Source organism: Macrotis lagotis, chromosome 1, assembly GCF_037893015.1.
Source record: "Macrotis lagotis isolate mMagLag1 chromosome 1, bilby.v1.9.chrom.fasta, whole genome shotgun sequence".
NCBI classification, from domain to species: Eukaryota; Metazoa; Chordata; class Mammalia; order Peramelemorphia; family Peramelidae; genus Macrotis; species Macrotis lagotis.
In genome coordinates this window covers 931,540,769-931,567,526 of record NC_133658.1, presented here as the reverse complement: position 1 = coordinate 931,567,526, position 26,758 = coordinate 931,540,769, and the positions used below count along the sequence as shown (strand labels likewise).

The following is a 26,758-nucleotide window of genomic DNA, read 5'->3' as shown; positions in this document are numbered from 1 at the left end:
TCATTGGTCTTTGTTAAACTCCACAATTATTTCTTTGGATATAAATAGTTTTCTCCATTGCAGATATCCTAAAATTATCTCTGATTATTGCACTGACGAATTGAGGAAGTGCATTAAAGTTGACCATCAACCCTATGTAGCTGTTAGGTTGCACAATGTTTTTCTGGTTCTGCTCATCTCACTCATCATTGATTCATGCAGATCTTTCCAGGCTTCCTTGAATTCCCATCCCTCCTGGTTGCTAATAGAACAATAGTGTTCTATCACATACATATACCACAATTTGTTCAGCCATTCCTCAATTGAAGGAAATTTACTTAATTTCAAATTCTTTGCCATCACAAACAGACCTGCTATGAATATTTTTGTAAAAGTGATGTTTTTACCCCTTTTCATCATCTCTTCAGGGTATAGACCCAATAGTGGTATTGCTGGATCAAAAGGAATGCACATTTTTATTGCCCTTCAGGTGTAATTCCAAATTGTTCTCCAGAAAGGTTGGATGGATTCACAGCTCCACCAACAGTGTCTCTCCCATCTTTCAGCCTGTCCCTCTTCACTAATGTTTTGCTTCTGACCAAGATTTCCCACATCCATTCAAACCATGGTCATTCTCCTTTCTGTCCATATTAGGTCATCTGAAAGGTGTGAGGTGTGACATCAGGGATATTTTAATTTGCATTTCTCTAATCAGTAACGATTTACAATAGTTTTTCATATGACTATGGATTACTTTGATTCCTTCATTTGTAAATTGCCTTTGCATATCCTTTGATCATTTGAAATAGGTCATACCAGTTCAGTTGTGTAAAACATTTCCACATTCATTATTCTGTAGAAGAAAAATTAAAGCAAAAATAAACAAAAGGAAAAATAGCATGCTTCAGAGCTGGATTCCAATTCCATTTTTTTCTCTAGAAAGGGATAGCATTTTTTATCATGACTTCTTTGGCTTGTCCTAGATCAGTATATTGCTGAGAAGAGCTAAGCCATGCATTGTTTCTCAGCATATAACATCTGTGGTTTCTGTGTCCAGTGTTCTGGTTCTGCTCACTTCACTCTGTATCTGTTCATAGGTGACTTTCTCAGTGATTTTATCCTCATTCTGCTTGTCATTTCTTAGAGAATGTCTTAGTATTGTAGTCTAATACAGACATATACCATGACTTATTCTGTTATTTCCCAATTAAGGTGCAGACCCTTAATTCCCACTGCTTTGCCCACTTCTAAAGAACTCTTATCATCTTGTAGCCATAGATCCTTTTCCCTTTTATAAAAAGTCTTTTGGGAATAACAATTTTATCGTGTTAGTTACTTCTCCATTTTTTCCCCCATTTTCCTTCATCTGGATCATAAAGGTTCTGCTAACATTTGTTCTGTATCTCTGTTTCAAATAGGTTTCCTCTATACTGCAAACTGTAGGATACTGGTTTTTAAATTATTCTGCTGTCCCTGCCCAATTTAGGCGTGAATTCCCAACATTCATAATTGGAGTTATTATCACTAAGTCTGCATGTCTCTCCCCTCTTTCAGCCTGTCCCTCCTCCCCAGCGCTTTGCTTCTGACCAAGGGCTCCCCCATCTGCCCTTCCTTGTATCACTCTCGCCCCTTCTCTTATCTCTGTCCCCTGTTACTCCCTACAGAGTGAGCCAGCTTTCTGTAACCAACTGAGCGTGGATGAGGTGGATTCCCACCTTTTAGCTCTCCTGGGCAGCACTGCCCAACAAAAGCTTCTCACGGGCCACTTAGACAATTTAATATTTATTTCTGATGACATTGTACCCCATTGGATCAGTGACCGAAATAATAGACCGCAATAAAGTATAATGGAGAGAATAAGTAACAGAAGCAATGGTAAAAATAACACACGGAGTTTTAACGCACAAATAGGAACATGGCATTTTGCGCGTGAATACTGAGCATGCTTCTTCCGTAGGAGGATATTCACGTCTGGTTTGAAAGACGTGGCAGTGATGCCAAGAGTCCTGGCCAGCTGATTAGGTAACAGGGATGGAGTAGCACTGCGGCCCCCTCCGGCCCGGCCCGCCCCCTCCCGGCATGCCCTGGGCCTGGCCTCGGAAGGCCAGGGAGGAATGTTCCCAGAATCCTCTCTTGCAGCCCCTGACCTCACTGCCCCCAGAGGCCGATCCTCCCCCGGCGGGGCCGGGGCCAATCCCGCTGCAGCTCCCAGCGTCCCCCGGGCCCCCACTCCCCGGAAGTGGAGGCTGGCGCCCTGCTGTGTTGGGGCAGGTCTGGGAACGGGAAGGGGAGGGGCCGAGGACCCGGATGGGGTCGTGGGGAGAGGCGGAGTCGGGGCAGCCGAGGCTTCCGCCCATTGGCCGAGGCGCGCCCTGGAGGCGGGCGTTGGGGAGGAAGGCGGGATCTGAGGTGTCGGACCAGGCGGCGATTGGAGGAAGCGGCGGGGGCGGGGCTGCAGAGGAGGATGTCCCAGAGTCCTCTGCTCCACGCGCCAACTCTAGAAGCCGCTGTGTCCTTTTCCCTGCGCTTTCACCCCGCGCCGTGCTGTGGGCGCCCAGGTAGGCGCGAGAGTCACCTGCCCTCTGCGCCCCCCGCCTGCTTTCCTGCCCCCCAGGACTCCTCCGCGGCGCGCCCCCTCCCCTCCTGCGTCCCGGCCTCACGGGCCCCACCCCGCGTCCCCGGCTCGCTCCTCCCTGTGCCCCCCCTCCGGCCCCCACTCCCCTCCCTCTAGAACCTTCTAGAGCCCCGACTCTCTAGACCCCGGGGGCGCTGGCGGGGCCGGGGGAGGCTGGGGAGGGGGCGCGGAGCAGGGGGCGGGGCTCCCGCCGGGGCCTCCCTGACCCCTCCCTCCCCCCCAGGCCGCCTCCCGCACCCCAAGACCATGGACCCCCCGTCCGTCCCGCCCCGGGACCCTTGTGCCTGCCCAGCCCAGGAGCCGCGCGGCGCCCCGGCCCAGGTGAGTGCGGGGGCCCCCCCGGGCCCGGCCCCCTGCTTCTGGGGTTCAGACTGCGGCCGGGGCGCCTGGGGCCTCCGGCCCTGCCCCGGGGGCCCCCACCCGCAGCTGCAGGGACGGGGGTGTATGGGGGTGCTGGGGCCCAGGGCCCCCCGTGCCTGTGAGGGTTCGGGGCCCCTTGTCACGGGTGTTGGGGGACAGAGCCCCGCAGGCGCCCCGGACCCGGCCCGGGCAGTGCAGGCAGCGGGGCACACGGCCCCCCGGGCCCGGCCCCCCGCTGCACCCCGCTGCCCCCCCGGGGCCTGGCCCCCCGCTGCGTGTCGGGCTGGCGGAGCCTTCAGCGGCCCCAGGGGGGGCCCCAGCCCGGGGAGCCCCCAATCTGCGGGGCAGAGACCCCGGCAGCGGCTCCGGGGGCGGGGAGGGTGTTGGAGAGGGGGGGCTCCGGGGACCCCACTCTGTCGGCGGGGAGCCGCAGCCTGAAGGAAGACCAGAGGCCTGGTGAGGAGCCCCGACTCCCCGGGCCCGGGAGCCCTTGGGAGACACAGGTGAAGGGGTCCTGGGCAGGGTCGGCTCGGGGGCGGAGAAGGGGGGGGATGTAGGGAGAATGGAAGGGGCGTCGGGCCTGGCCACTGCCCCCCACGGGGTCCCCTGAGGCACCTGAGACGGGTGTCCCCAACTTGGTCCTCTTGTAGGCAATGGCAGGGGCCTGCCCGGGGGCGGCCGAGGGGGCCGGACAGACTGGCCGCCATTCTAAATTGGTTTTCCATTTTCATCCTCTTTGTTGCAAGGGTTTGAGTTCTACAGTTTCTCTGCCTCCCCACCTACCCTCCCTCCCAGGCTTTAGATCTGCAGTCATGATGGACAGAGATTGTCATTGATCATATTCTCAGAGAAGAATCAGGCCACAAAGGATGGAAGCAAACATTAGAGAGAATATAATTGCAAAATGCCAAAGATACTTTTTAACAATTGAAGATAACAGGTGGTCTCCAGGGTAGAGAGTGTGTTTGGTGACTTGGCATAGCTGCTCCCCCCTTGCTTGTCATGGGCATCACCTCCATGACATCATGCTCTTCTTACAGAAGGAAGGACAAATATCAATTTCTCAACATCTCACAAGAGAAGAATTCAAACTGATAAATTCCCTCACTCACTAAGGTGCTCTTGAAGCCCCCCCCCAATTTAGCCTGAAACCTTTCCAATTTTTATGCAACCAGTGGGACAGCAAGGTACGTGGTCTGGATAGGATGCCAGGCCTAGAGTCAGAGTCATCTGAGGGCAGATGCTTACTTGGATTCTTAGGAGCTGTATGAACATGGCCCTCTTCTACCCCTGTTTACCCCAGTTTACTCATCTGTCAAATGATCTGGAGAAGCACTATTCCTCCAGGATCTTTCATAAAAAAAATGGGGGTTAGGGTCACCGGTCTACATCCTCTCAGCAACAAAAGCTTTCATGTCCCTCCCTTCTCTTTTCTTCCCTTCATGTAAATCCACAGCGATCTGCCCATAGAGCTCCTCAGTCACTCCCCTTCTTGTTGTTCAGCTGTGGGTTCTAGGTTGTGCCCACTTGGCCATGGTTGGGCCCCAATTAGCTTAGAGTGAAGGGAAATAGTAGTTTCTCCTCTGGCCAGAATCTCAGATCATCTTCCCCTCCTAGATTGATGGTTTTTGACTCTGCTAATGAGGCTCTTGGCTGCTGGTCTTTCCCTGCCTTAATCACTGACAAACCTGAGGATATTATCCTCCAAGTTTAAATTTTTTTTTTTTTGGCAGGGCAATGGGCTTAAGAGGCTTGCCCAAGGCCACACAGCTAGGTAATCACTGAGTGTCTGAGGCCAGATTTGAACTCATTTCCTCCGGCCCCCAGGGCCTCAGACACTCTATCCACTGGGCCACCTAGTCACCCCTTAATTTTTTTTTTTTTTGACAAAGCAAAAGTGGTCATTCTTCACCCCTTTCCCTCATCTCTTTTCTCTTATCTATACTACTGTGACCTTGGAAAAATCTAGCTTTAAAAGTCTCAGGTCTTTCATTGCATCCAGGGACGTTGCCAATCTTCCTGATGCAGATCAGGTCCTCCCACTCACCGGCCTGGCTCTGGAGATGAAAGTGAGGCTGGTGTCTTTACAGAGTGTCCTCCCCCCACTCACTTAAATCTAATTACCTGTTTTAGGATTAACTCCCTTAGGTAATGGTCTTTTGAGAGAAGCAAGGACAAAAATAAGACTTCACCATTAAGAATGAGTTTATTTATCTCAGAACAGGGATGATTCCTAAATTCAGATGTTTTTGAGTTCAAATCCCCTTATTCATTGAGGTCTTTGGATCTCTGAGATCTCCCAAGGTCCCTTGCAAGCTTTTCTTCTAGTGAACAGGTGGCTAGTCCAAGAGGTAGAACCTGGGGGCAGAAGGAGGGACAGAATTAGCTGGTGTTCATCTGAGTGAGAAAGATAACAGGGGTTCAGTCAATTTGAACCGAATTCCATGCAGCTTTTTCTTTTTTGGTGCCACACTGGGGTTAAATGAATTCCCCAAGATCACACAGTTTAAGTAAGTATCAAGTCTCTGAAGGCAGAATTGAACTCAGGTTGTCCTTACTCCAAGTCTAGTCACCTAACTGCCTCCTCTACAGCTTTTAACCCAGAGGTGTTCAGTGATATGAAAAAGTTTCCCCATTAATGAGAATATTAAAATATCAAGGAATTTAAACAGCAATCTGTGCTATTTTTTTGATGTTCTTTGTTCTTTTTTTAAAGTTCTTTGCATTCACTTTTACTTTTTAAAAATTTTTTTTATTAAAGATATTATTTGAGTTTTACAATTTCCCCCCCAGTCTTACTTCCCTCCCTCCCCCCCTCCCACGTAAAGCAATCTGTCAGCCTTTACTTTGCTTCCGTGTTGTACCTTGGTCCAAATTGGGTGTGATGAGAGAGAAATTATATCCTTAAAGAGACAAGAAGTCTTAAGAGGTAACAAGATCAGACAATAAGATATCTGTTTTTTTCTAAATTAAAGGGAATAGTTCTTCAACTTTGCTCAAACTCCACAACTCCTTATCTGGATACAGATGGTACTCTCCTTTGCAGATAGCCCAGAATTGCTCCTGATTGTTGCACTGATGGAATAAGCAAGTCCTTCATGGTTGAACATCACTCCCATGTTGCTGTTTGGGTGTTTCTCTGGTTCTGCTCATCTCACTCAGCATCAGTTCATTCAGATCCCTCCAGGCTTTTGAAATCCTGTCCCTCCTGGTTTCTAATAAAACAATAGTGTTCCATGGCATACATATACCACAGTTTGCTAAGCCATTCCCCAATTGAAGGACATTTACTGGATTTCCAATTCTTTGCCACCACAAACAGGGCTGCTATAAATATTTTTGTACAAGTAATGTTTTTACCCCTTTTCATCATCTCTTCAGGGTACAGACCCAGTAGTGGTATTGCTGGGTCAAAGGGTATGCACATTTTTGTTGCCCTTTGGGCATAGTTCCAAATAGCTCTCCAGAAAGGTTGGATGAGTTCACAGCTCCAGCCACAGTGTAATAGTGTCCCAGATTTCCCACAACCCTTCCAACAATGATCATTATCCTTCCTGGTCATACTGGCCAATCTGAGAGGTGTGAGGTGGTACCTCAGGGAAGCTTTAATTGGCATTTCTCTAATAATGATTTAGAGCATTTTTTCATATGGCTATGGATTGCTTTGATCTCCTCATCTGTAAATTGCCTTTGCATATCCTTTGACCATTTGTCAATTGGGGAATGGCTTTTTGTTTTAAAAATTTACTTAAGATGAAAGCAAGAATAAGGATTTGAAAACCACTTCTGCATCTGGATAGTTTCAGTTTTTTAAAGTTTTTCTGCTGAAATGGAGATTAAAAATGAAAAGGAAATTAAACAGTAGCTGGGGTTCAGTTTCTTCAGAAAATGAAAGCATTAGATTTCATTACTTTAGGACAATTTCCAGATGTTGTATTCATTGAGAAGAGATTGAAGAGATAGTATAGCAAAGACAAGAGACTAGTTTCCAGAAGAACAGTTATGAAAAGATGAAATGAAATTACCTCTGAAGCTATAGTCAAATTGACTATGTAAGGAAAAAAATGCACATGGAAACTTTGATGCTTTTTAAAAAATGTAACAGTATGTAAATGTGTTGGGGAGACATGTGTTTGAGTTAGAGAGGAAAACCAGATTGTTTAGGTTCAGGAAACATGTTCTCTGAAAAGAATTCAGCCTCAGACTTTTTCCAAATGTAGATGTAGGATTAAGTAGTCAGGGTCATACAGATGTGGGGCAGTAGCTCAAAGTGCAAAGGTGAATTAATCAGGCACATAAAGATGAGGGTTCTGCTTCAGAGCCTAGTGCTTAGGGGCAGGGATTTCCTAATTTCTTCCTGGGGAGCAAGGTCCTTTCCAGCTGTTCAGTGAATTCATACAAATCCCTACTAGGCAAAATAAACTAGGTGACTATGCCTCTAAGATTTATGAAGGTAAAACATTTGTAAGGAGTTCTCTTGTCCAATTCCTTGATCAATGAATTTAATAACAAATCAAGTGAAATGATAAAATCTTGACAAATGTATAAATTGCCTTTTTTAACAGAAGACTAGGATATCAGGGAAGTGATGCTAGGCCATGCAAGTGAATTGGATTTTCAGGAGGGGTGCCTTGCACGGTTACAAGCAACACTTTCTTTTTTCAGCATCATCTGGGTCCAGTGGCCAGATATGGACAGGAAATGCCCTGGGTACAGTGTTAGACCTTGATCTTTTTAACACTAGGTTTTCCCTAAGTCGCAGTTTGCTGGAGACAATGCTTATCCAGTGATTGAGTATAGGTAACAAAGGTGAGGCAAAGAGACAGAATCGATGCTTTTTGCTTTGGCAAAAACAGAAAGTTAAACTGGGAAGCTAAGATCCTCAGGATTTCTCTGTGACCTAGACAGGTATGAAAGAAATGTAGCAAAGAAGAGCCTCTTTAGGTGAGTTTAAAGAAAATTAGTCAGGGGCAGCTAGGTGGCCCAGTGGATAAAGCACCGGCCCTGGAGTCAGGAGTACCTGGGTTCAAATCTGGTCTCAGACACTTGATAATTACCTACCTTGTTTCCTCCTCAAGGTCTGTACTTCTCCATTTATACATTTGAAGATTGACTTTTTGTGAAACAGCCTCAAACAGCCTCAAAGTTGATTGGCTAATTTGGCTTTCCCAGATGTGTCAACAATTAGACAAAGGTCATCCTGAGAGTTCAAAAAACTGCTCTGGTTCTCTCTATAAGAGACTTAGATCAACTCTTACACTTAGGATATTTTATTTTTACAATTATATTTATGTTTTGGAAAGCAAAGATCTAAGAATTATCACATTTGGCTCCTATCTCTGTTTCCATGTCCTTGTAGAGTTCTCCTGGGCTCAGGGTATCTATATGTATGTGACCAAGACAGTGGTTGGCTATAAGCAATTCAAGATCTGGAGTATGGGAGGAAAATCTTAGGACTTTTTCTCAGAGACAGAGTGGCAAATCCTATTACAAAAAACATTTCCTCGGAATAATGAAACCAGCATTCTCTATCATGTAGTCTACTACAGAAAGGCCTAGAATTCAACTATTTTCCTTCTGCTTAGTGTTTCCATGGCAATATTCTGATAGTTGAACTGTTTTGGAAGGAATCCCTGTTTCTTTAACATAAAACTGTGTATAATATTTTTTCTTTCCTTATTCTGGTTTTTCTTTGACCTTCCTCAATGAACAGTGTTTAGGTTTAGTTGTCATTCTTTGAATTTTTGATCTTTGGTGGATCTATTTCCCTTTTCAATTGATTTTTCTCTATTTTCCAGTGCCAGATAGTCTCAAAGAACTGCTGCTTTTAGAATGAAGTTGAGGTCTGCTGATGTTGCCCCTGCTATGTTCTCACTATGTTTAATCATTTCCCTTGATATTGTGAATCTTTGGGTTTTCCAAATGAATTTTACTGTCATTTTATTTAGCTTTCTAAAATATTGGCTACATAATTTGATTAGTGAGGGAATTATTTGTTATCATATCAGTAATCATATTCTGTAGTCTCTGTGAGAAAGCAAAAAGCTGCTTTTACTAAGATGAAGCTCACTTGGGGATTAAGCTCAGTTGTTTTCTCTCTCTTACAGTGTAAGGCTTCAATATAGAAATTGAGACAAAACTTCAAGCCAGTAACAGTAAGAGTTTAGAAGTAGTAGCCTCTCTTAGTCTTGGGTCAGTGTGTTGCTGAGAATAGCTCACCTATTCACAGCTTTTATTGTATTGCTGCTACTGTGCATAACATTCTCCTGGTTCTGTTCACTTGGTGTTGCATCAGTTCATGTAAGTCCAGGTTTTCCAGTCATATTTTTTAAAACAAGTCATTAAAATGAAAAAGAAAATGTAATTTTATGGCTAGATGAATAATGGTTCTCAAACATCTGAATCCCTGATAAAGTGAATCTTCTCCTAATGATGGAAATGGAATATCATCCTTTCTAAGCCCATATGCTGACATACAGTACTTGAGAAATAGAGATCATCCCTCCCAAGTATCAGGGCATTTTAGATGTGGCCAACCTCTCCTGTATGTGGTCTATCAATTGCTTATTAACTCATTCTCTTGGCTCTTGTTCTCCCAAGGTTCTATCATTCTTGGGAATTGTTGAGAACCTCTATTTCTCATAAAGAAACTCACCAGATTTTTTGGGTGAATTTGCTCAAACAAGATAATGAGAAATTACTCTTTTAATTAATGAAGTAAGCTTCCATCTTCCATCATTCCAACTCTTCTTTCTTTGTAACAAAGTATTTAAATGACCTCAGGCCATTCATGAAAGAATGAGATTGCTCACATTCACTTCCCTTGGAACCACCTCTTATCACTCAGTGCTGTCTAGATTCTGATCAATAGAATCTCTACAATCATCTGCATCTTTTTATCCAAGAAAGATAACATTTCTGCCATTCAAAAACAAACTAAATGTCTTCATTAACTTTATTATCTCTTAAGAAATCATATAAAACTCAACTCACCCCCAGAATATCCTGTATTTGCCAACTTTTCAAAAAATTTTTTGATTTTTTTTATTAAAGATATTATTTGAGTTTTACAATTTTCCCCCCAATCTTACTTCCCGCCCCTCCCCCCCACGGAAAGCAATCTTGTCAGTCTTTACTTTGTTTCCATGTTGTACATTGATCCAAATTGGGTGTGATGAGGGAGAAATCATATCTTTAAGGAAGAGACAAGAAGTCTAAGAGGTAACAAGATCAGAAATAAGATATCTGTTTTTTTTCCCCTAAGTTATAGGGAATAGTCCTTGAACTTCGTTCAAACTTCACTGCTCTTTATCTGGATACAGATGGCACTCTCCTTTGCAGACAACCCAAAATTGTTCCCGATTGTTGCAGTGATGGAATGAGGAAGTGCATTAAGGTTGACCATCACCCCCATGTTGCTGTTAGGGTGTACGGTGTTTTCTGGTCCTGTTCATCTCACTCAGCATGAGTTCATACAACTCCCTCCAGGCTTCCCTGAAATCCCGGTCCTCCTGGTTTCTAATAGAACAATAGTGTTTCATGACATACATATGCCACAATTTGGTAAGGCATTCCCCAATTGAAGGACATTTACTTGATTTCCAATTCTTTGCCACCACAAACAGGGCTGCTATAAATATTTTTAGACAAGTGATGTTTTTACCATTTTTCATCATCTCTTCAGGGTATAGACCCGATAGTGGTATTGCTGGGTCAAAGGGTATGCACATTTTTGTTGCCCTTTGGGCTTAGTTCCAAATTTCTCTCCAGAAAGGTCTGATGAGTTCACAGCTCCACCAACAGTATAATAGTGTCCCAGATTTCCCACAACCCTTCCAACAGTGATCATTATCCTTTCTGGTCATATTGGTCAGTCTGAGAGGTGTGAGGTTAGAGTCCTTAGAAGGTTTATGAGAGATCGCCTAAGACAGGATCCTCTCTTGATGCCATTTTGGCCACGCCCCTTGGTTTGTTCCACCACTATATTTCTTAGCCAATACCAAATAGCTTTGATGACTGATGCTTTATAATATAATTTTAGATCAGGTAGGGCTAAGCTACCTTCTCTTGCACTTTTTTCACTAAGCTCCTGGAAATTCTTGACTTTTTATTTCTCCATATGAATTTACTTACAATTTTTTCTAACTCGTTAAAGTAATGTTTTGGAATTTTGATTGGTAGGGCACTAAACAGGTAGTTTGGTAGAATTGTCATTTTTATTATATTTTTATTATATTTTATTATATTAGCTCTACCTATCCATGAGCAGATTAAATCTGATTTAATTTGTGTGAGAAATGTTTTATAATTGTTTTCAAAAAGTTTCTGAGTCTATCTTGGCAAATAGACTCCCAGGTATTTTATATTTTCTGAGGTTACTTTGAATGGGTTTTCTCTTTCTAGCTCTTCCTGCTGTATCTTGCTAGACATTTATAGAAAAGTTGAGGATTTATGAGGGTTTATTTTATAATGTGCAACTTTGCTAAAATTGCTAATTGTTTCCAGTAGTTTTTTGGATGATTTCTTGGGATTCTCTAGGTAGACCATCATGTCATCTGCAGAGAGTGAGAGTTTTGTCTCTTCTTTCCCAATTCTAATTCCTTCAATTTGTTTTTTTTCTCTAATTTCTGATGCTAACATTTCTAATACAATATTGAATAGTAGTGGTGATAATGGGCACCCTTGTTTCACCCCTGATCTTATTGGGAATGCCTCTAGCCTCTCCCCATTGAATATAATGCTTGTTGATGGTTTCAAATAGATACTGCTAATTTTTCTAAGGAACAGTCCATTTATTCCTACACTCTCTAATGTTTTTAGTAGGAATAGATGCTGTATTTTGTCAAAAGATTTTTCAGCATCTATTGATATGATCATATGATTTCTGATAGGTTTGTTGTCTATATAATTGAGTATAGTAAGAGTTTCCTAATATTGAACCAACCCTGCATTCCTGGGATAAATCCTACTTGATCATAGTGTATTATCCTAGTGATAACTTGTAATCATTTTGCTAAGATTTTATTTAAGATGGAAGCATTTAAAGCTATAGCTCCTGAGAGCCGCTTTGAGTGAATACCATAGGTTTTGGTATGTTGTTTCATTATTATCATTATCTAAGATAAAATGGTTAATTCTTTCTATAATTTGTGTTTTGGTCCACTTGTTCTTTTTTTTTTTAATATTCTCTTTTTGTACAAATAATTTTTTTATACATTAATAAAATATTCTTGTTTAAGAGCAAACAGAATACCCCCTCCCCCCCCACAAAATATAGACTTGCTTGAGCGATAAAGTAAAGGGGAGAGAAAAAATTAAAAAAATAATAGTAATAATTGTAGGTAAGGCCAGGTGGCGCAATGGACAGAGCCCCAGCCCTGGAGCCAGGATCACCTGAGCCCATATCCGGCCCCATACACCCAACAATTACCCAGTCGCGTGACATGCCCCACCCCACTGCCCAGCAAAAACCAAAAAAAAGAAAAAAAGTCCCAAAATAAGATAAAATAGTAATAATAGTAGGGGTGGCTGGGTGGTGGACAGAGCACTGGCCCTTGAGCTAGTAGCACCCAGGTGCAAATCCGGCCTCAGACACCCAAAGATCACCCTGCTATGAGGCTCTGGCAGGCCACCCAGCCCCATTTGCCTTGCACCCCCCCTCCAAATAATAATAATAAAAAATGTGCTTCAGTCTTTGTTCCAACACCAACAACTCTGTCGTGGGTGGATCACATTCTTTATGATATAAGTCCATGGCAAAAGTTAATTCCATATTTTTCCAACATTGCCATTGCTGATTGCAACTCCCTCCTTTCTTATTTCTCCACTACCATGTACTATATTTTCTCTCTCCTTTCACTCTGACTCTGCTGTAGGGTATCTGAGTGGTACAGCAGACAGATCCCTGGTCCTGGGGCCAAGAGGTCCCGAGCCCCCCTACCACCCCTTAGGCCCAGCATCCACTTGGCCCTATGGTCCCGGACAGGCCATCCAATCCCAGCCCCTTGCAAGAAGTAAAAAGGAAAATGTGTTATATCTGACCACTCTCCCCCCATGGTCCATCCTCTGCTCCTTTATTCACATCCCCACCCCTTCCCCCTGCTCCCCCCTCCTTCTTACTCCAGATGTCTATACCCCATTGAGTATATATGCTGTTTCCTCTCCTAGCTGCCTCTGATGAGAGTGAAGATTCCCTCATTCCCTCTTGCCTTCCCCCCTTCCATATCATTGCAATAGATCATTGTAATAAAAAACTTATTCTTTGAGATATCTTGGCTTATTCCCCCTCTCCTTTTTATTTTTCCCATTACATTTCCCTTTTTTTCCTATTGACTCCATTTTTACACCATATTTTATCTTCGAATTCAGCTTTCTCCTGTGCTTCAACTATAAAAGCTCCCTCTACCTGCTCTGAGAAGGTTCATATGAGTTTTATCAGTGTCATTTTTCTATGCAGGAATGCATGCAGTTCATCATCATTAAGTCCCTCATATCTTCCTCCTCTCCTCCAATCTCCATGCTTCACCTGAGTCCTGTATCTGAAGATCAAACCTTCTGTTCAGCTCTGGCCATTCCAAAAGGAACCTTTGAAATTCCCCTGGTTCATTGAAAGTTCATCTTTTTCTTGGAAGAGGACATTCAGCCTTGCTGGGTAGTTCATTCTTGGCTGCATTCTAAGCTCTTTTGCCTTCCGGTATATTATATTCCAAGCCCTACGAGCTTCTAATGTCATTGCTGCTAAGTCCTGTGTGATCCTGACTGCAGCTCCATTATATTTGAACTGTGTCCTTCTGGCTGCTTGTAATATTTTCTCTTTGACTTGGGAGTTCTGGAACTTGGCTATAATATTCCTAGGGGTTGGTTTTTTGGGATCTCTTTCTCGGGGGGGATTGGTGGATTCTGTCCATTTCTATTTAGCCCTCTGCTTCTAGAATATCAGGGCAATTTTTCTGTAGTAATTCTTTGAAAATGATGTCAAGGCTCTTTTCCTGATCGTGACTTTCAGATATTCCAATAATTTTTAAATTATCTTTCCTAAATCTGTTTTCTATATCAGTTGTTTTATTTTTCATTTTTTTGGTTTTGAAGTAATGAATCCTGGTTTCTTGTAAATTCATCAATCTCCCTGAGTTCTATTCTTTGTCTGGAGAATTTGTTTTCCTCAGAGAGTTTTCTTATCTCTTTTTCCATCTGTCCAATTTTGCTTTTTAAAGCATTCTTCTCCTCGATCACTTTTTTTTTTAGGCTTTTGCAAGGCAAAGGGGTTAAGTGGCGTGCCCAAGACCACATGGCTAGCTAATTATTAAGTGTCTGAGACTCGATTTGAACCCAAGTACTCCTGACTCTAGGGCTGGTGCTTTATCCACTATGCCACCTAGCCGCCCCTCCTCAATAACTTTTTGAACTGTTTTATCCATTTGACCTAAGCTGGTTTTTAGCATGCTATTTTCTTCAGCATTTTTTTGGATTTCCTTTACTAGGCTGCTGACTTCATTTTCATGTTTTTCCTGCATCTCCTTTCTTTTCCCAGTTTTTCTTCTAACTCCCTCATTTGATTTTCAGAGTCTTTTTTTTTTTATAGATTTTTCAAGGCAGTAGGGATTAAGTGGCTTGCCCAAGGCCACAAGGCTAGGTAATTATCAAGTGTCAGAGATTGGATTTGAACCCAGGTACTCCTGATTTCAAGCCCGGTGCTCTATTCACTGCTCCACCTAGCCGCCCCCAAACTCTTTTTTGAGCTCTATCATAGCCTGAGCCCAATTTCTGTTTTTTCTTGGAGTCTTTAGATGCAGGAACTTGTGCTTCCTCATCTTCAGACTGAGTATTTTGATCCTTCTTGGGCTCATTTGCAAAATATTTCTCAATGGTGTTCCTCTTATTTTTCTGCTTGCTCATTTTCCCAGCCTAAGCCTGTTTTCGGGGTGCTTCCTGAGCTTTTGGGACACTCCCACAAAGGTCTCAGGGTGTGAGGCTCTGTCCTCCCTCCTGGTCTGTGAATGACCATATGTGCTCCCGTCTGCCACGGGGCTGAGGTGGGGGGGCCTGCTGTTCTATGGGGGGGGCCTAGACTGCAATCCGGATCTGAATGTGTTTAGAGCCCCAGAGCCCTGTTCCAGAGGCAGAGGACAGAGCTCTGCAGTCTCTCTCTTCACTCCCCTCCCTAGGTTCATTGGGCTCATGCCCTGGCGGCTCCTGCTTATGGGCTCCACCTGTTTCTGTTCCTGGATCTGGGCTGTGGAAAGACCACTTGCTGACTGTGTGCCCTGAGGGCTGGGCTCCACATGCTCGCTCTGGCTGAGGTCCCCCGCTGTTCTCCCACTTTGTGCCTGGTACTCCTCGGGGTGTAGCTCAGGAGACTCCCCCACTGCTGAGCAGAGCCTTTCTTCTCTTTTCCAGTTTACCTTGAGTAGGAGAACTGCCTCCCAGGGTCCCTCTGTGGGTTCTGTCTCTCGAAAGTTTGGTTAGAGTCCTTAGTTTAGAAGTTTTATGAGAGAACTCATAAGAGACGGTGCTCTCGTCGCCATCTTGGCTCTGCCCTCCCACTCATTCTTTAAAATGAGGTCATTCAGTTTCCAGTTGGTTCTGGGTCTATATCTCCTTGGCCCAGTTTTGCATATGACTTTTATTACATTGTGATCTGAGAAAGATGTATTCACTATTTCTGCCTTTCTGCAGTTGATCATTAGGTTTTTAATGCCCTAGTACATGGTCAGTTTTTGTATAAGTTCCATGTACTGCAGAGAAAAAGGTATATTCCTTTCTATCCTCATTTAATTTCTTCCATAAGTCTACTATATCTACTTTTTCTAACAATCTATTTACCTCCTTAACTTCTTTCTTGTTTATTTTATGATTCTATTTATCTAGATCTGATAGCAGGAGGTTGAGGTCTCCCACTAGTAGAGTTTTGCTGTCTATGTCTTCCTGTAATTCTTTCAGCTTCTCCTCTAAGAATTTGGATGCTGTCCCACTGGGTGCATATATATTCAATATTGAAATAGCTTTATTGTCTGTGGTACCTATAAAGTTTTCTTCCTTATCTCTTTTAATGCTATCTATTTTTGCTGCTGCTTTGTCTGAGATAAGGATTGCTACCCCTGCTTTTTTTTTACTTCACCTGAAGCAAAATATATTATGCTCTGTTTTACCTTTATATGTATCTCTCTCTGCTTCAAATGAGTTTCTTGTAAGCAGCATATTGTAGGATTCTGGTTTTCAGTCTACTCTGCTATTTGCTTACGTTTTTAGGGAGAGTTCATCCCATTCACATTAAAGGTTATGATTACTAATTCTTTATTGCTCTCCATGCTTTCTTCCCTCTGTATTTTCCCCCTTCTCCCCCTTTATCCGTACTCCCCAGTATTTTGTTTTGAATACCACCCCCTTCAGTGTGTTTGCCCTCCTATATCACCCCTCCCCTTTCTTTCCCCTTTCTCTTTTCCCCTTTTACCTTCTTTCATTTCGCTAGTTCCCCTTTTTTCTCCCCCTCCCCCTCCCTTTATCCTCCCCCTCCCCTTCTCCTCCCCCTCCCCTTTTCCCCTTTTAATCCATGAAAGGTTAGATTTTTTTTAAGTTATCTAAGTATGTGTAAGTTGACTTTAAGTCTAAGTCTGATGAGAAGAAGATTCAGGTATTTCTCATCTCCTCCCTTCTTCCCCTCTATTACCATAGGTATTTTGTACCTCTTAGTATAATGAGATTTACCCCATTCAATCCCCTCCTTCCTCCTGTCTCCTTCCTGTCCCCCTTTTTAAGGCTGTAGTTTTTTTTGATCATTCTATCTGAGTCATAGAAAATTCTGAGTAACTGTCACTTCTAACTATGTACTCTCTGTCTAATAGAGTTAAAATTCTTGAGAGTTATTAGAGTTTCTCCCAAGTGGGGTTAAAGCCAGTTACATCCCATTAGATATCAGTCTCATGGATAGGTCATGAATGTCCATCACTTCTGGCTAGGTATATTCTCTCTGTTAGAGTTACAATTCTCAAGATTTATGAGAATCTTTTTCCCCATGCTGGATTGTAGCCAGTTTCACTTTACTGGATAGCAGTCTTTTTTTTTACCACCTTTTTTTAAACCTTTTCATGTGTCTCTTGAACTTCCTGTTTGATGTCCAAATTTTCTTTTTAGCTCTGGTCTTTTCATCAGGAATTTTTGAAATTCTTCCATTTCGTTAAATGTCCCATCTTTTTCCCTGGAAGAGAAGGCTCATGATAGTGGATTCTTGGCTGCATTCCAAGCTCCCTTGCTCTTTGAAATATGTCATTCCAGGCCCTTCGATCCCTTAATGCTGATGTAGCCAGGTCCTGCGTAATCCTTATTGTGGCTCCTTGGTATTAATCATCAGGCTGTTCTTGCCCATGATTTCAAGTATTGACTTTGACACTGGTCAAGGGTGTGACCCACATTGAAATCCCTTCTGTGCTTCAGGTTCCTCCCAAATTGCTGATTTTTAGACAAGGGGAATACTGACGTGTCCTGTAACTCTCCATCCTATACTTTTGATACTTTAGGAGATGGTGACATTCAAGGATGTGACTGTGGATTTCACCCAGGAGGAATGGGGTCTCTTGGAGCATCCTCAGAAGGAGTTGTACAGACAGGTCATGTTGGAGAATGTGTGGAACCTAGTCTCTGTGGGTAAGGATGTTTCCCCTCCTAAGTGAGCCTCTATTCTCTAAAATGCAGAGTCTGGAGCATTTATCAGTTAGTAGAAAGAAAAATGCTGTTCTCCTGTGTCTAAGAGACAAGGTACTCTTGATGTCCCTTGTCCTATAAAAGGAACCTGAGCATTTCCTTTGTTGCTTCTGAAACTAGGTAGCTTCAGGTTAAAGTTCAAATCAGGGTAGAAGCATCTCAGTTGTGGAACTAATTTCAGAGGTTGTTTAGTCTAATTACTACTTGGTTTATCAACACCAGGGAGGGGAACAGATATCTGTTTCAGTATCCACCTGAGCTTTCCCCTAAAGAGAACTACATTACAAATTTTTCTTCAAATGCTTCCTCTTGTCCAGGGCTTCCAGTTCCCAGAGATGATGTGAAGGCAAGGGGAGCACCTTGGATGCTGGAACAACAAGTCCCAAGGAGCCCCTGCCTAGGTGAGTGTGGTGAAAGCAGATAAATGAGAGGTGTGTTTACTAGAAGCTTCACAGTGTTGTGGTGAAGGAAATGCTAACTTTGGTGCAGGAAAATTTGCCTTGGAATTCTTTTTTCATATTTTCTTTTGGCAGTGACTTCCTGTGCAAGTCCCTGAACCAGTGAGCAGCTTGAGTTTTCCTATATGATGAAATGAGGAGATGAATTTTAACCTTTTAATTCCTTTCCATTGATTATTCCATGAATCTATAAAAAATCATTGGAAGTTTTAGGCTACATAGTATGGGCTCTATTTTAGGTCTTTGAAGAAACATTTCAGTGCCTGTTCTTTGCCAAGCCCTAAGCACTAGCAATGTAAGAAAATCCTGGGATCTTCCTCTGCTGTCATGGCACTCAGTCTGGAGGGGTAGCAAACCCATAAATCTCTTGTGTAAAAACCTAGTATGGATAGGATAAATTGGAACTTCTCAAGAGGGAATGTCTTAAAGTTAAGGAAGACTGGAATAGAATGATTGTAGAAGTTGCACTGTAACTGGGGCTTTGGAAAAACCTTTGCAAGCATCCTAAGCAACAGGGAAAGGGCGAAAAAGTCTCGGAGTTAGGAGGTCGAGTGTGCCTTTCACGGAAGAGAAAGGAGGTCCTGTTTTTCAGTGAATCATGGAAACCAGGTTCTCAGTTGGTAACATATGGAGAAAGGAAGACATTGTGCTCTCCGTGATCATGCAAAGGAAGGAAAAAGCCAATCAACTGCTACTCTCTCTGAGTTCACAGTTTGGTATACAAGCATGGAGATGGTATGAGAAGAAGCAGTAGATCATGACCCTCACACTTAGCTGATCCAGTTACAAATGCTTTTAGTTCAACAGGGACATAAGGAAAGAGGAGTCGCTATAATAATAGTTTTGGTGAGCAGAATTGGGGAGGAAAGAACAGAAATCAACAGAAGGAAAATAGTAACAGCACACACCTTTTATTGTCGCTCAATTTCTAGTCATTTTTTATACTTTGTGACCCCATTTAGAGATGTTGACAAAGACACTGGAGTAGTTTGCCAATTCCTTTCCAGTTCATTTTACAGATGAGTTAATGAAAAGTGTTATGAGACTTATTTGGGATCACACAGCTATTCAAGGTGGAAGGCCATATTTGACGTACAGAGAAGATAAGTCTTCTTGACTTCTGACCTGGTGCTCTATCCATTGTACCAACTGGTAGGCATTTACATAGGAAGGAAATATGCCATGCATTTTATAAATATTATCTCATTGAATTCTCATAATAAAAGTAGTAGTTATGTGCTAGTTTTATGCCTATATAACATAGAAGAAGAAACTTGGAATAACAGGTCTTACACCAAGGTCACGGATTAGAAAATTTGAGTCTTGACTTGAGATGCTGCAGGATGTTATTTATTGTAGTACCATTGGTATTTAAATTTTTTAAGAGAACACTGAAAAAAATCACTTATGCTTGGCGTGAAAGTGGAAGAAAAATTGGACAAGCTTTTTCTACCGAATGTAAATGCATTTACTTAAATTTTGATTTTAGCTCCCTTTCTAGTCAAAACAGTGAATTGCTGGTTACTATATACAAGGCTCACGACAAGCTGTGTTTTGATAATGCTAAATGAACTGGAAGTCAATTGTACATGTTGCTTTGTTGTTGTTTTTCAGACTGTTTAATTCTTAAAATCACCTCTGTAAGGACAGAATTTTTTCAGCCTTCAGTTTCTCTTTTCTCCTGCTGGTAATCCAGCCACACTCTTACTGAAAGTAATGAATGGCTAATCTGCATGGCCACATAATTCCTTGGAGAGACTGCTGGGAGACAAAGAACAGTAGAAATGAATTAGGGTTCCCAGTAAGGAGGCCCTATGCGTGTCAGCGAGATTTTGCAGATGAAGTTTGGAATTAATTTGATGTTAAGTAGTAGGAATATGATGTACTTAGTCTCATGTATTCTATGATATCGTCCCTTTATGATCCCCAAAAGCTTCATAGACCTGATGGTAATGACTTGGACTCATGGCAGGGAGAATCTTGTTATGGTGGAAACCATACTTGCTATCAGAAAGGAAAAATATCTTTGGGCCTTTCTTTGCTCCTTAAGTTGCCAGTAACAGATTTTCATCACAAACCCTTTGGATCACTGTCTTGAATCTTCAGTGGCTTTGTGAAGACTTCCAGGGAGACATGGTGTCTACTTCCTTGTAAAGCTGCTTTGGGGGCTACTTGGTGGGGCAGTGCATTGAGCACCAGCCCTAGAGTCAACAGGGCCTGAGTTCAAATCAGGCCTCAGATACTTAATAATTGCCTAACTGTGTGACCTTGGATAAGTTACTTAACCCTATTGGCTTAAATGCATAAAGTTTAAAAAAAAAAAAAACTGCTTTGCTAAGCGTCCTAAGAAGTTAGTCAGGGAGATATCAAAAGATTGCCTAACCAAAAGGAAGGCCCAGCTGAGATATGTATCCTGAATTTGTAGTGCACCCAAAAGATGTTGGACTCATTTATGAGAGACGTATTTTTATAGATTCACAGCTTCTGATATTTGTGTGAAGTTACTCAGTCAATCTGAACTCATGGCCTGAGTTGTAAATGTAATGAGAATGCTAGTCCTGCCTGTGTCACAGCAGATTTGTATTTTGTATCCAATGTGATTGTGACTCTTCCCATCATCTAATGTGAGCTGATGACTTTTTTAATGACTGATTCTGACCATTTCAGTTTCAAGTGTTTTTTCTTTGCCTGGGGTAACAGAATAAAAATTAGTTAGCATTCTGCCAGTGGAAAGAAGGGAATATAATTATATATATAGTTGTATATGTGGCTGTGTATGTCTGTTTGATATGTCTTCCCTTAGAAGGAGAGATCAAATGTGAAGTCAAAGAGAAACCTGAAGAGATGAGGCTTTTAGAGGAAAAAACTAACAAGCAACGATTCACGGATGACATTTCCTATGAATACACTTGGAGAGAAATTTGTGCTATATATGAGAGAATTCCCCCTGTAGAGAAGCCATATGAATGCAATCAGTGTGGAAAAATTTTCCATACAAAGGATAACTTCACTAAACATGGGAGATTCCACACTAGGGAAAAAACTTCTGAATATAATCCACATGGAAAGACTTTTGCAAAATGGGTCAACCTTGCTGTACATCAGAGAAATGATACTGCAGAGAAACGCTATATGTGTAATCAGGGTGGAAAGTACTCCAGGCTTGCCCAACATCAGAGAATCGACACTGGGGAGAAACCTTATAAATGTAAGCAGTGTGGGAAGACATTCGTTAATAAGTCCACTCTTACTGTACATCAGAGAATCCATACTGGGGTCAAACCTTTTGAATGTAATCATTGTGGAAAGACTTTCACACAGAGCTCCAGTCTTACTATACATCAGAGAATCCACACTGGGGAGAAACCTTATGAATGTAATCAGTGTGGGAAGACTTTCCTTCGTGGCTCCGGTCTTGCTGCACATCTGAGAATCCACACTGGGGAGAAACCTTATCAATGTATTCAGTGTGGGAAAGCATTCAGTAATAGCTCCAGTCTTACTATACATCAGAGGACCCATACTGGGGAGAGACCTTACATATGTAATCAGTGTGGAAAAACTTTCACACAGGGCTCCAATCTTGCAGCACATCAGAGAATACACACTGGGGAAAAACCTTATGAATGTATTCAGTGTGGAAAAACTTTCATTCGTGTCTCCATGCTTGCTGTACATCAGAGGATCCACACTGGGGAGAAGCCTTATGAATGTAATCAGTGTGGAAAGACTTTAATTAGTGTCTCTAGTCTTGCTGTACATCAGAGAATCCACACTGGAGACAAGCCTTATGAATGTAAGCAGTGTGGAAAGACTTTCATTCGTGTCTCCAGTCTTGCTGTACATCAGAGAATCCACAATGGAGAGAGACCTTATGAATGTAACTTGTGTAATAAAAGTTTCAGAGAGAAATCCGGTCTTGTAGTACATAAGAGAATTCACACTGGGGAGAAACCTTATAAATGTAGTCATTGTGGGAAAACTTTCACTAATAGCTCCAGTGTTACTGTACATGAGAGAATTCACACTGGGGAGAAACCTTACAAATGTAATCAGTGTGGAAAAACTTTCATGCAGAACAGTGGTCTTGCTATACATAAGAGAATCCATACTGGGTGCAAACCTTTTGAATGTAATCTGTGCGGAAAGACTTTCAGAGAGAGATATATCCTTAATAAACATCAGAGAATCCATACTGGGGAGAAACGTTATGAATGTAAACAGTGTGGGAAAACTTTCACTAATAGCTCTGGTCTTGCTGTTCATAAGAGAATCCACACTGGGGAGAAACCTTATGAATGTAAGCAGTGTGGAAAGATGTTCAGACAGACCTCTAGTCTTGCTGTACATCAGAGAATCCATACTGGGGAGAAACCTTTTGAATGTAAGCAATGTGGAAAGGCTTTCAGAGAAAGATACCATCTTAATGTACACCAGAGAATCCACACTTTAGAGAAACACTATGAATGTAATCAGTGTGGGAAGAGTTTTAGACTCAGCTCCACTCTTGCTGCACATCAAAGAATCCACACTGGGGCAAAGCCTTATGAATGTAATCAGTGTGGAAAGACTTTCAGACAACGGGCCCATCTTGCTGTGCATCAGAGAATCCACACTGGGAACAAAGCTTATGTATGTAATCAGTGTGGAAAGACTCTCTTTTCTGGCTCCAGTTTTGCTAAGCATCAGAAAATCCACACTGGAGAGAAACTTGCAACAGAACTTCTGTCTCCTCTTCATTGTTCTACTTCCATTCAATAACATTCCACAAAACTTTGTTTAGCACCTACTATGTGCTAGGGTCTGAGGGCCTAAAACAAAAAAAAAAACCAGTTTCTTTCTCTCAATCTGCTACTATTGAGTACTTAACTGTATTTCTTTGGAATTGAGCAGTACCTGAAAGCCAACCTAAACTCAACACATCACCCTAAACCCCAGAGAATGGAACTTCTACCTGCCAGAAGCTTAACTGAGTCACTGTAAATAACAGTATTTGCTAGCTACGGTTTCAGAAATCCTTGAACGTATTCACTTCTCTCCCTATTCCTCTAACAGACCATTTGGTTAACAATCATAGTCAGCCAAGGATTAAAGGTATTTTGTTTTCAAATGAATTAACTGAAGTGATTCCGATTTCTGAAACAGCTTCTGCACACAGGCCTAGAGATAGAAAATTAATAGCTTTTCAAAACTAGTTTCTAAAACACCAGTGGGCTCAGTGTAATCTTTATAGTTATTTCGATTAAAAAAAATGAAAAAAATATAGAATTAAAGAGCTTCAGACTTGGGCATTCCCTTGTTTTCATCAAATAATCTTTACTATTATCTGTAGATCAATCAAATAAAGATTTAGGGCATATAGGAGGGAGGTGACATCATTGGAAACTAGTTTTGTCAAATATGACCAGACAATGTAAGGTCTAAAACAATACATAATTTGGGTAATACAATTACAATGTATTTAATAAAATGCAAATTTCAGAGACAAAAAGAGGTCAATCCCCTTTTGTTTAAATAATCTAGTCAGTTGTGAAGCACAAAACAGCAAAGGGGAAAGTTCAGGTCCACTTCATCTGGACCCATCTTGTGTTCCAATGATTTCTTTAATCCATGTTACTAGTAGAGATTATCCTTTCTGATGAAAGAACTTAAGAAAATATTGTAAGCAAGTCAAAACCAATTCTTTTAATTGCTAGAAAACGAAACTTTGGAACCCTTCAGATCATGATGATTTGCAATTTGGTTTGCCAGTTTTCTTACTGACATTCACAGAAAATTCATATGTAAATATATATTTGCAATCTTATTTATATTGTTTCACATTTGCAGGATACTATTATCTTTAAAATAAACTTCCATAAAAATAAAGATTTCCCTACAAAAGTGATAACCAAATCTCATGTCAGCTGGTTATATGTCACATCTCGCTGGCTATAAGAATTTAGATGGCTTAATTTCTGTATCCAGTTTTTACATGGATCACCTGACATAATAGCAATTTGTCATAAAGTTTAGGGACATAAATGAACGTGTTCCCTACAGCATTTAAATGGTTGTTTCAGACAGAGGTCCTGCAAGCAGTCAAATGCCTCAAGTCAGACTTTATATCTGTGAGGTGAGACTATCCCAATGTCAACATATTGAGAAACTGAGTCAGAAAGAGTTCAGTCTCAGGACTTGTTGAAAATGACCCTTTGAAATCTTACCCCAATGAGCCTTTGATCTGTGGTGTTCAACCTCTATTGGGTTTTCTGGCTTCTGTGATCTACCAGCATTTCTTTGATACCTTTGACTCCAGATAGAAGGCCATTTTTCAATCCCATCAGCTTCCTACAATTACAGTTTCAACTCTAAATTTATAACCTAAAATATCATTAAATGTCAGTGATTTCATTGTTAAGAATAAGAAAAACAGGGTCAGCTAGGTGGCACAGTAGATAGAGCACCAACCTTGGAGCTGTGTGACATTAGGCAAGTCACTTAACCCTGTTGGCCTGTAAAAAAACCCCGAAAAAGTCAAAAAACTGCAATCACAAAAATATCAGAGGAAAATTGCACAAAATTTTAATCCATGTAACACAAGTGATTTTATAGCAAAAAAACTTGGAAATATTTACCATGCAGAAACATTTTATAAAACCAATTTTCTGTATTAATATGCTCACTGTTTATATCTGAATGAACTTAACATTTCTTCTGGAATCCTTTTAAATGCTGATTCTTATACACTTGCATATATTTCTACAGATCATCTAAATTTGAAATGTATAAAAAGTTTATACAATGGCAATTCTAGATATCTTTGCTGAAAATGTAAATAAATGATTACTTAAAGAAAAATTGTTTTAAAGTTGAGTAACCCCAGCTTCTATATAAGGCTGAGAACATTTATCATTTTTTGATTATCATAGAAATGTGACTAACATTTTTCAATGTAAAACTACTGTTATAATGTAATATGAAAATCATACCAATTCTTAGACCAATCATAAAATGATAGTGTGATTTTTTTTTTTTAGCAACTTAATCTTATGCATGGTGATCTCGTAACAGTCATGTAACTTATATGTAGCATGGAATAAATTTAGATCAAAGCAACAAAATCTTTTCTGCGTTTAAACTTTAAATGTTTTACTATTAACCTAATAGATAATTGTTTCACAATCAATAACCTTGAAAAAATAGAGACTTCTGTGACAACTATGAGGAATACCACATTATGGCAATACATTAACTTACAAATTCAAAAATTTATTAGACCTTATAGAAGCATCTTTTTGTGACTTTTTGTACTGCAATATATATTCTAGATATTTAAACTGGCAATAAATTGAGAAATTTTAGAGGGATACATCTTGTAGTCAGGCTTAAAGCCAAAATCTTGAAATTTGAAGATATCAAACATAAATTGGTTTAAAAATTTATTTTTATTATCTTATCACAAATGACAAAAGTTTACCAAGGCTTTAAGATTTACTCGAATAGAATTTTTCCTTTGGTCATATAGATGGTTTCTTTGATAAGCACTTAGAAATTTGCTGCCTTTCTTCCACCTTAACTTGTACAAGTATATTCTTAAATGGAACCTGTTTGATAATTGAAATTACACAATAATTCCCCTTTACAATGATTTTGCCAGTATTTTACAACTGATACACTTGGAACAGGGTTAGACTCCAGTTCAGGAATGAGGTAGTAATTAAGAAACTGAATGTTGTTTGAGCTCACCTCAAGAACCTGAAGGAGTAGGGGATAGGTCTGTATATTACCTTTAGCAAAATATAAGCTACATGGTCAGTGCAGCAGGAAAAATTTAAACATTTTTTCCTGTCCAGATTTCCTCTACTATATTTTCCAATACCTCAAATTAACCGATTCACCATTTTTATTATAGACAAACAACCTTCAGTCAAATTCATTTCAGAGATTGACTTTAAAGAGTGACATCACCATATTAAGCCATCAAGTTAATTAAAATGACAAAAATCAGATGGCTAAATTTCTTAAATGCCCATCAGATTAACTCACAGAAAATTCCTGATAAAGATTTATGATATATTTTAAATATTCTTTTTTATGATTACAAGGTTTTATTTATGCTTAGCAATCTTATGAAAAGCACAAATTATAGCCAAAAAACTGTTCACAATAAGCAATAATGCAATTTTCCTTAATTCATTCAGTCTATTTGTTTATATCACAATTGTAAAATTCCCAATAACTGACTGATGCTTCTTAATATTTGAACCTTCAGGAACATCACAATATCATAATCTAAATTATTCATTTTTCAACTTAAAAACTTATTATTTAATACTATATATATTGAAATGTATAGAAAATCACATGCCAAACTGAAGCACATTTATCATTATTATTATTTTGGGGGGGTTGCAGGGTAAATGGGCCTGGGTGGCTTGCCTGGAGGGTGCACAATTGGGTGATTGGTGGGTTTCTGAGGCCGGATTTGAGCCCGAGTGCTTCTGGCTCCATGGCTGGTGCTCTGTCCCCTGCACCACCTGGCCACCCATACTATTATTATTACTTTTATTTTATTTGGGGTCTTTTTAAAAATTTTTACAAGGCAGTGTGGTGGCTTGCCCAGGCTCACACTAAGGTTGGATTTTGG

General features: G+C 41.1%; 1 protein-coding gene across 3 annotated transcripts; it reads left to right on the top strand.

The window, feature by feature from the left end:
• Positions 1–2,431: 2,431 nt before the first annotated feature.
• LOC141512030 (uncharacterized) lies at positions 2,432–26,386 on the top strand. 3 transcript variants are annotated; one of them, XM_074220950.1, is made up of 5 exons: positions 2,432–2,537; positions 2,838–2,935; positions 17,488–17,614; positions 17,989–18,072; positions 20,933–26,386. In XM_074220950.1, exons 1-5 carry the CDS (start codon positions 2,444–2,446, stop codon positions 22,888–22,890), a joined length of 2,361 nt encoding a protein of 786 aa, XP_074077051.1. In that variant the 5' UTR covers positions 2,432–2,443; the 3' UTR covers positions 22,891–26,386. The 3 variants fall into 3 exon arrangements, with proteins under 3 accessions (XP_074077051.1, XP_074077053.1, XP_074077057.1); XM_074220952.1 differs by lacking the exon at positions 2,838–2,935 and having other exon boundaries at positions 2,481–2,537; XM_074220956.1 differs by lacking the exons at positions 2,432–2,537; positions 2,838–2,935; positions 17,488–17,614 and having other exon boundaries at positions 18,032–18,072; positions 18,205–26,386.
• The last annotated feature ends 372 nt before the right edge of the window (positions 26,387–26,758 follow it).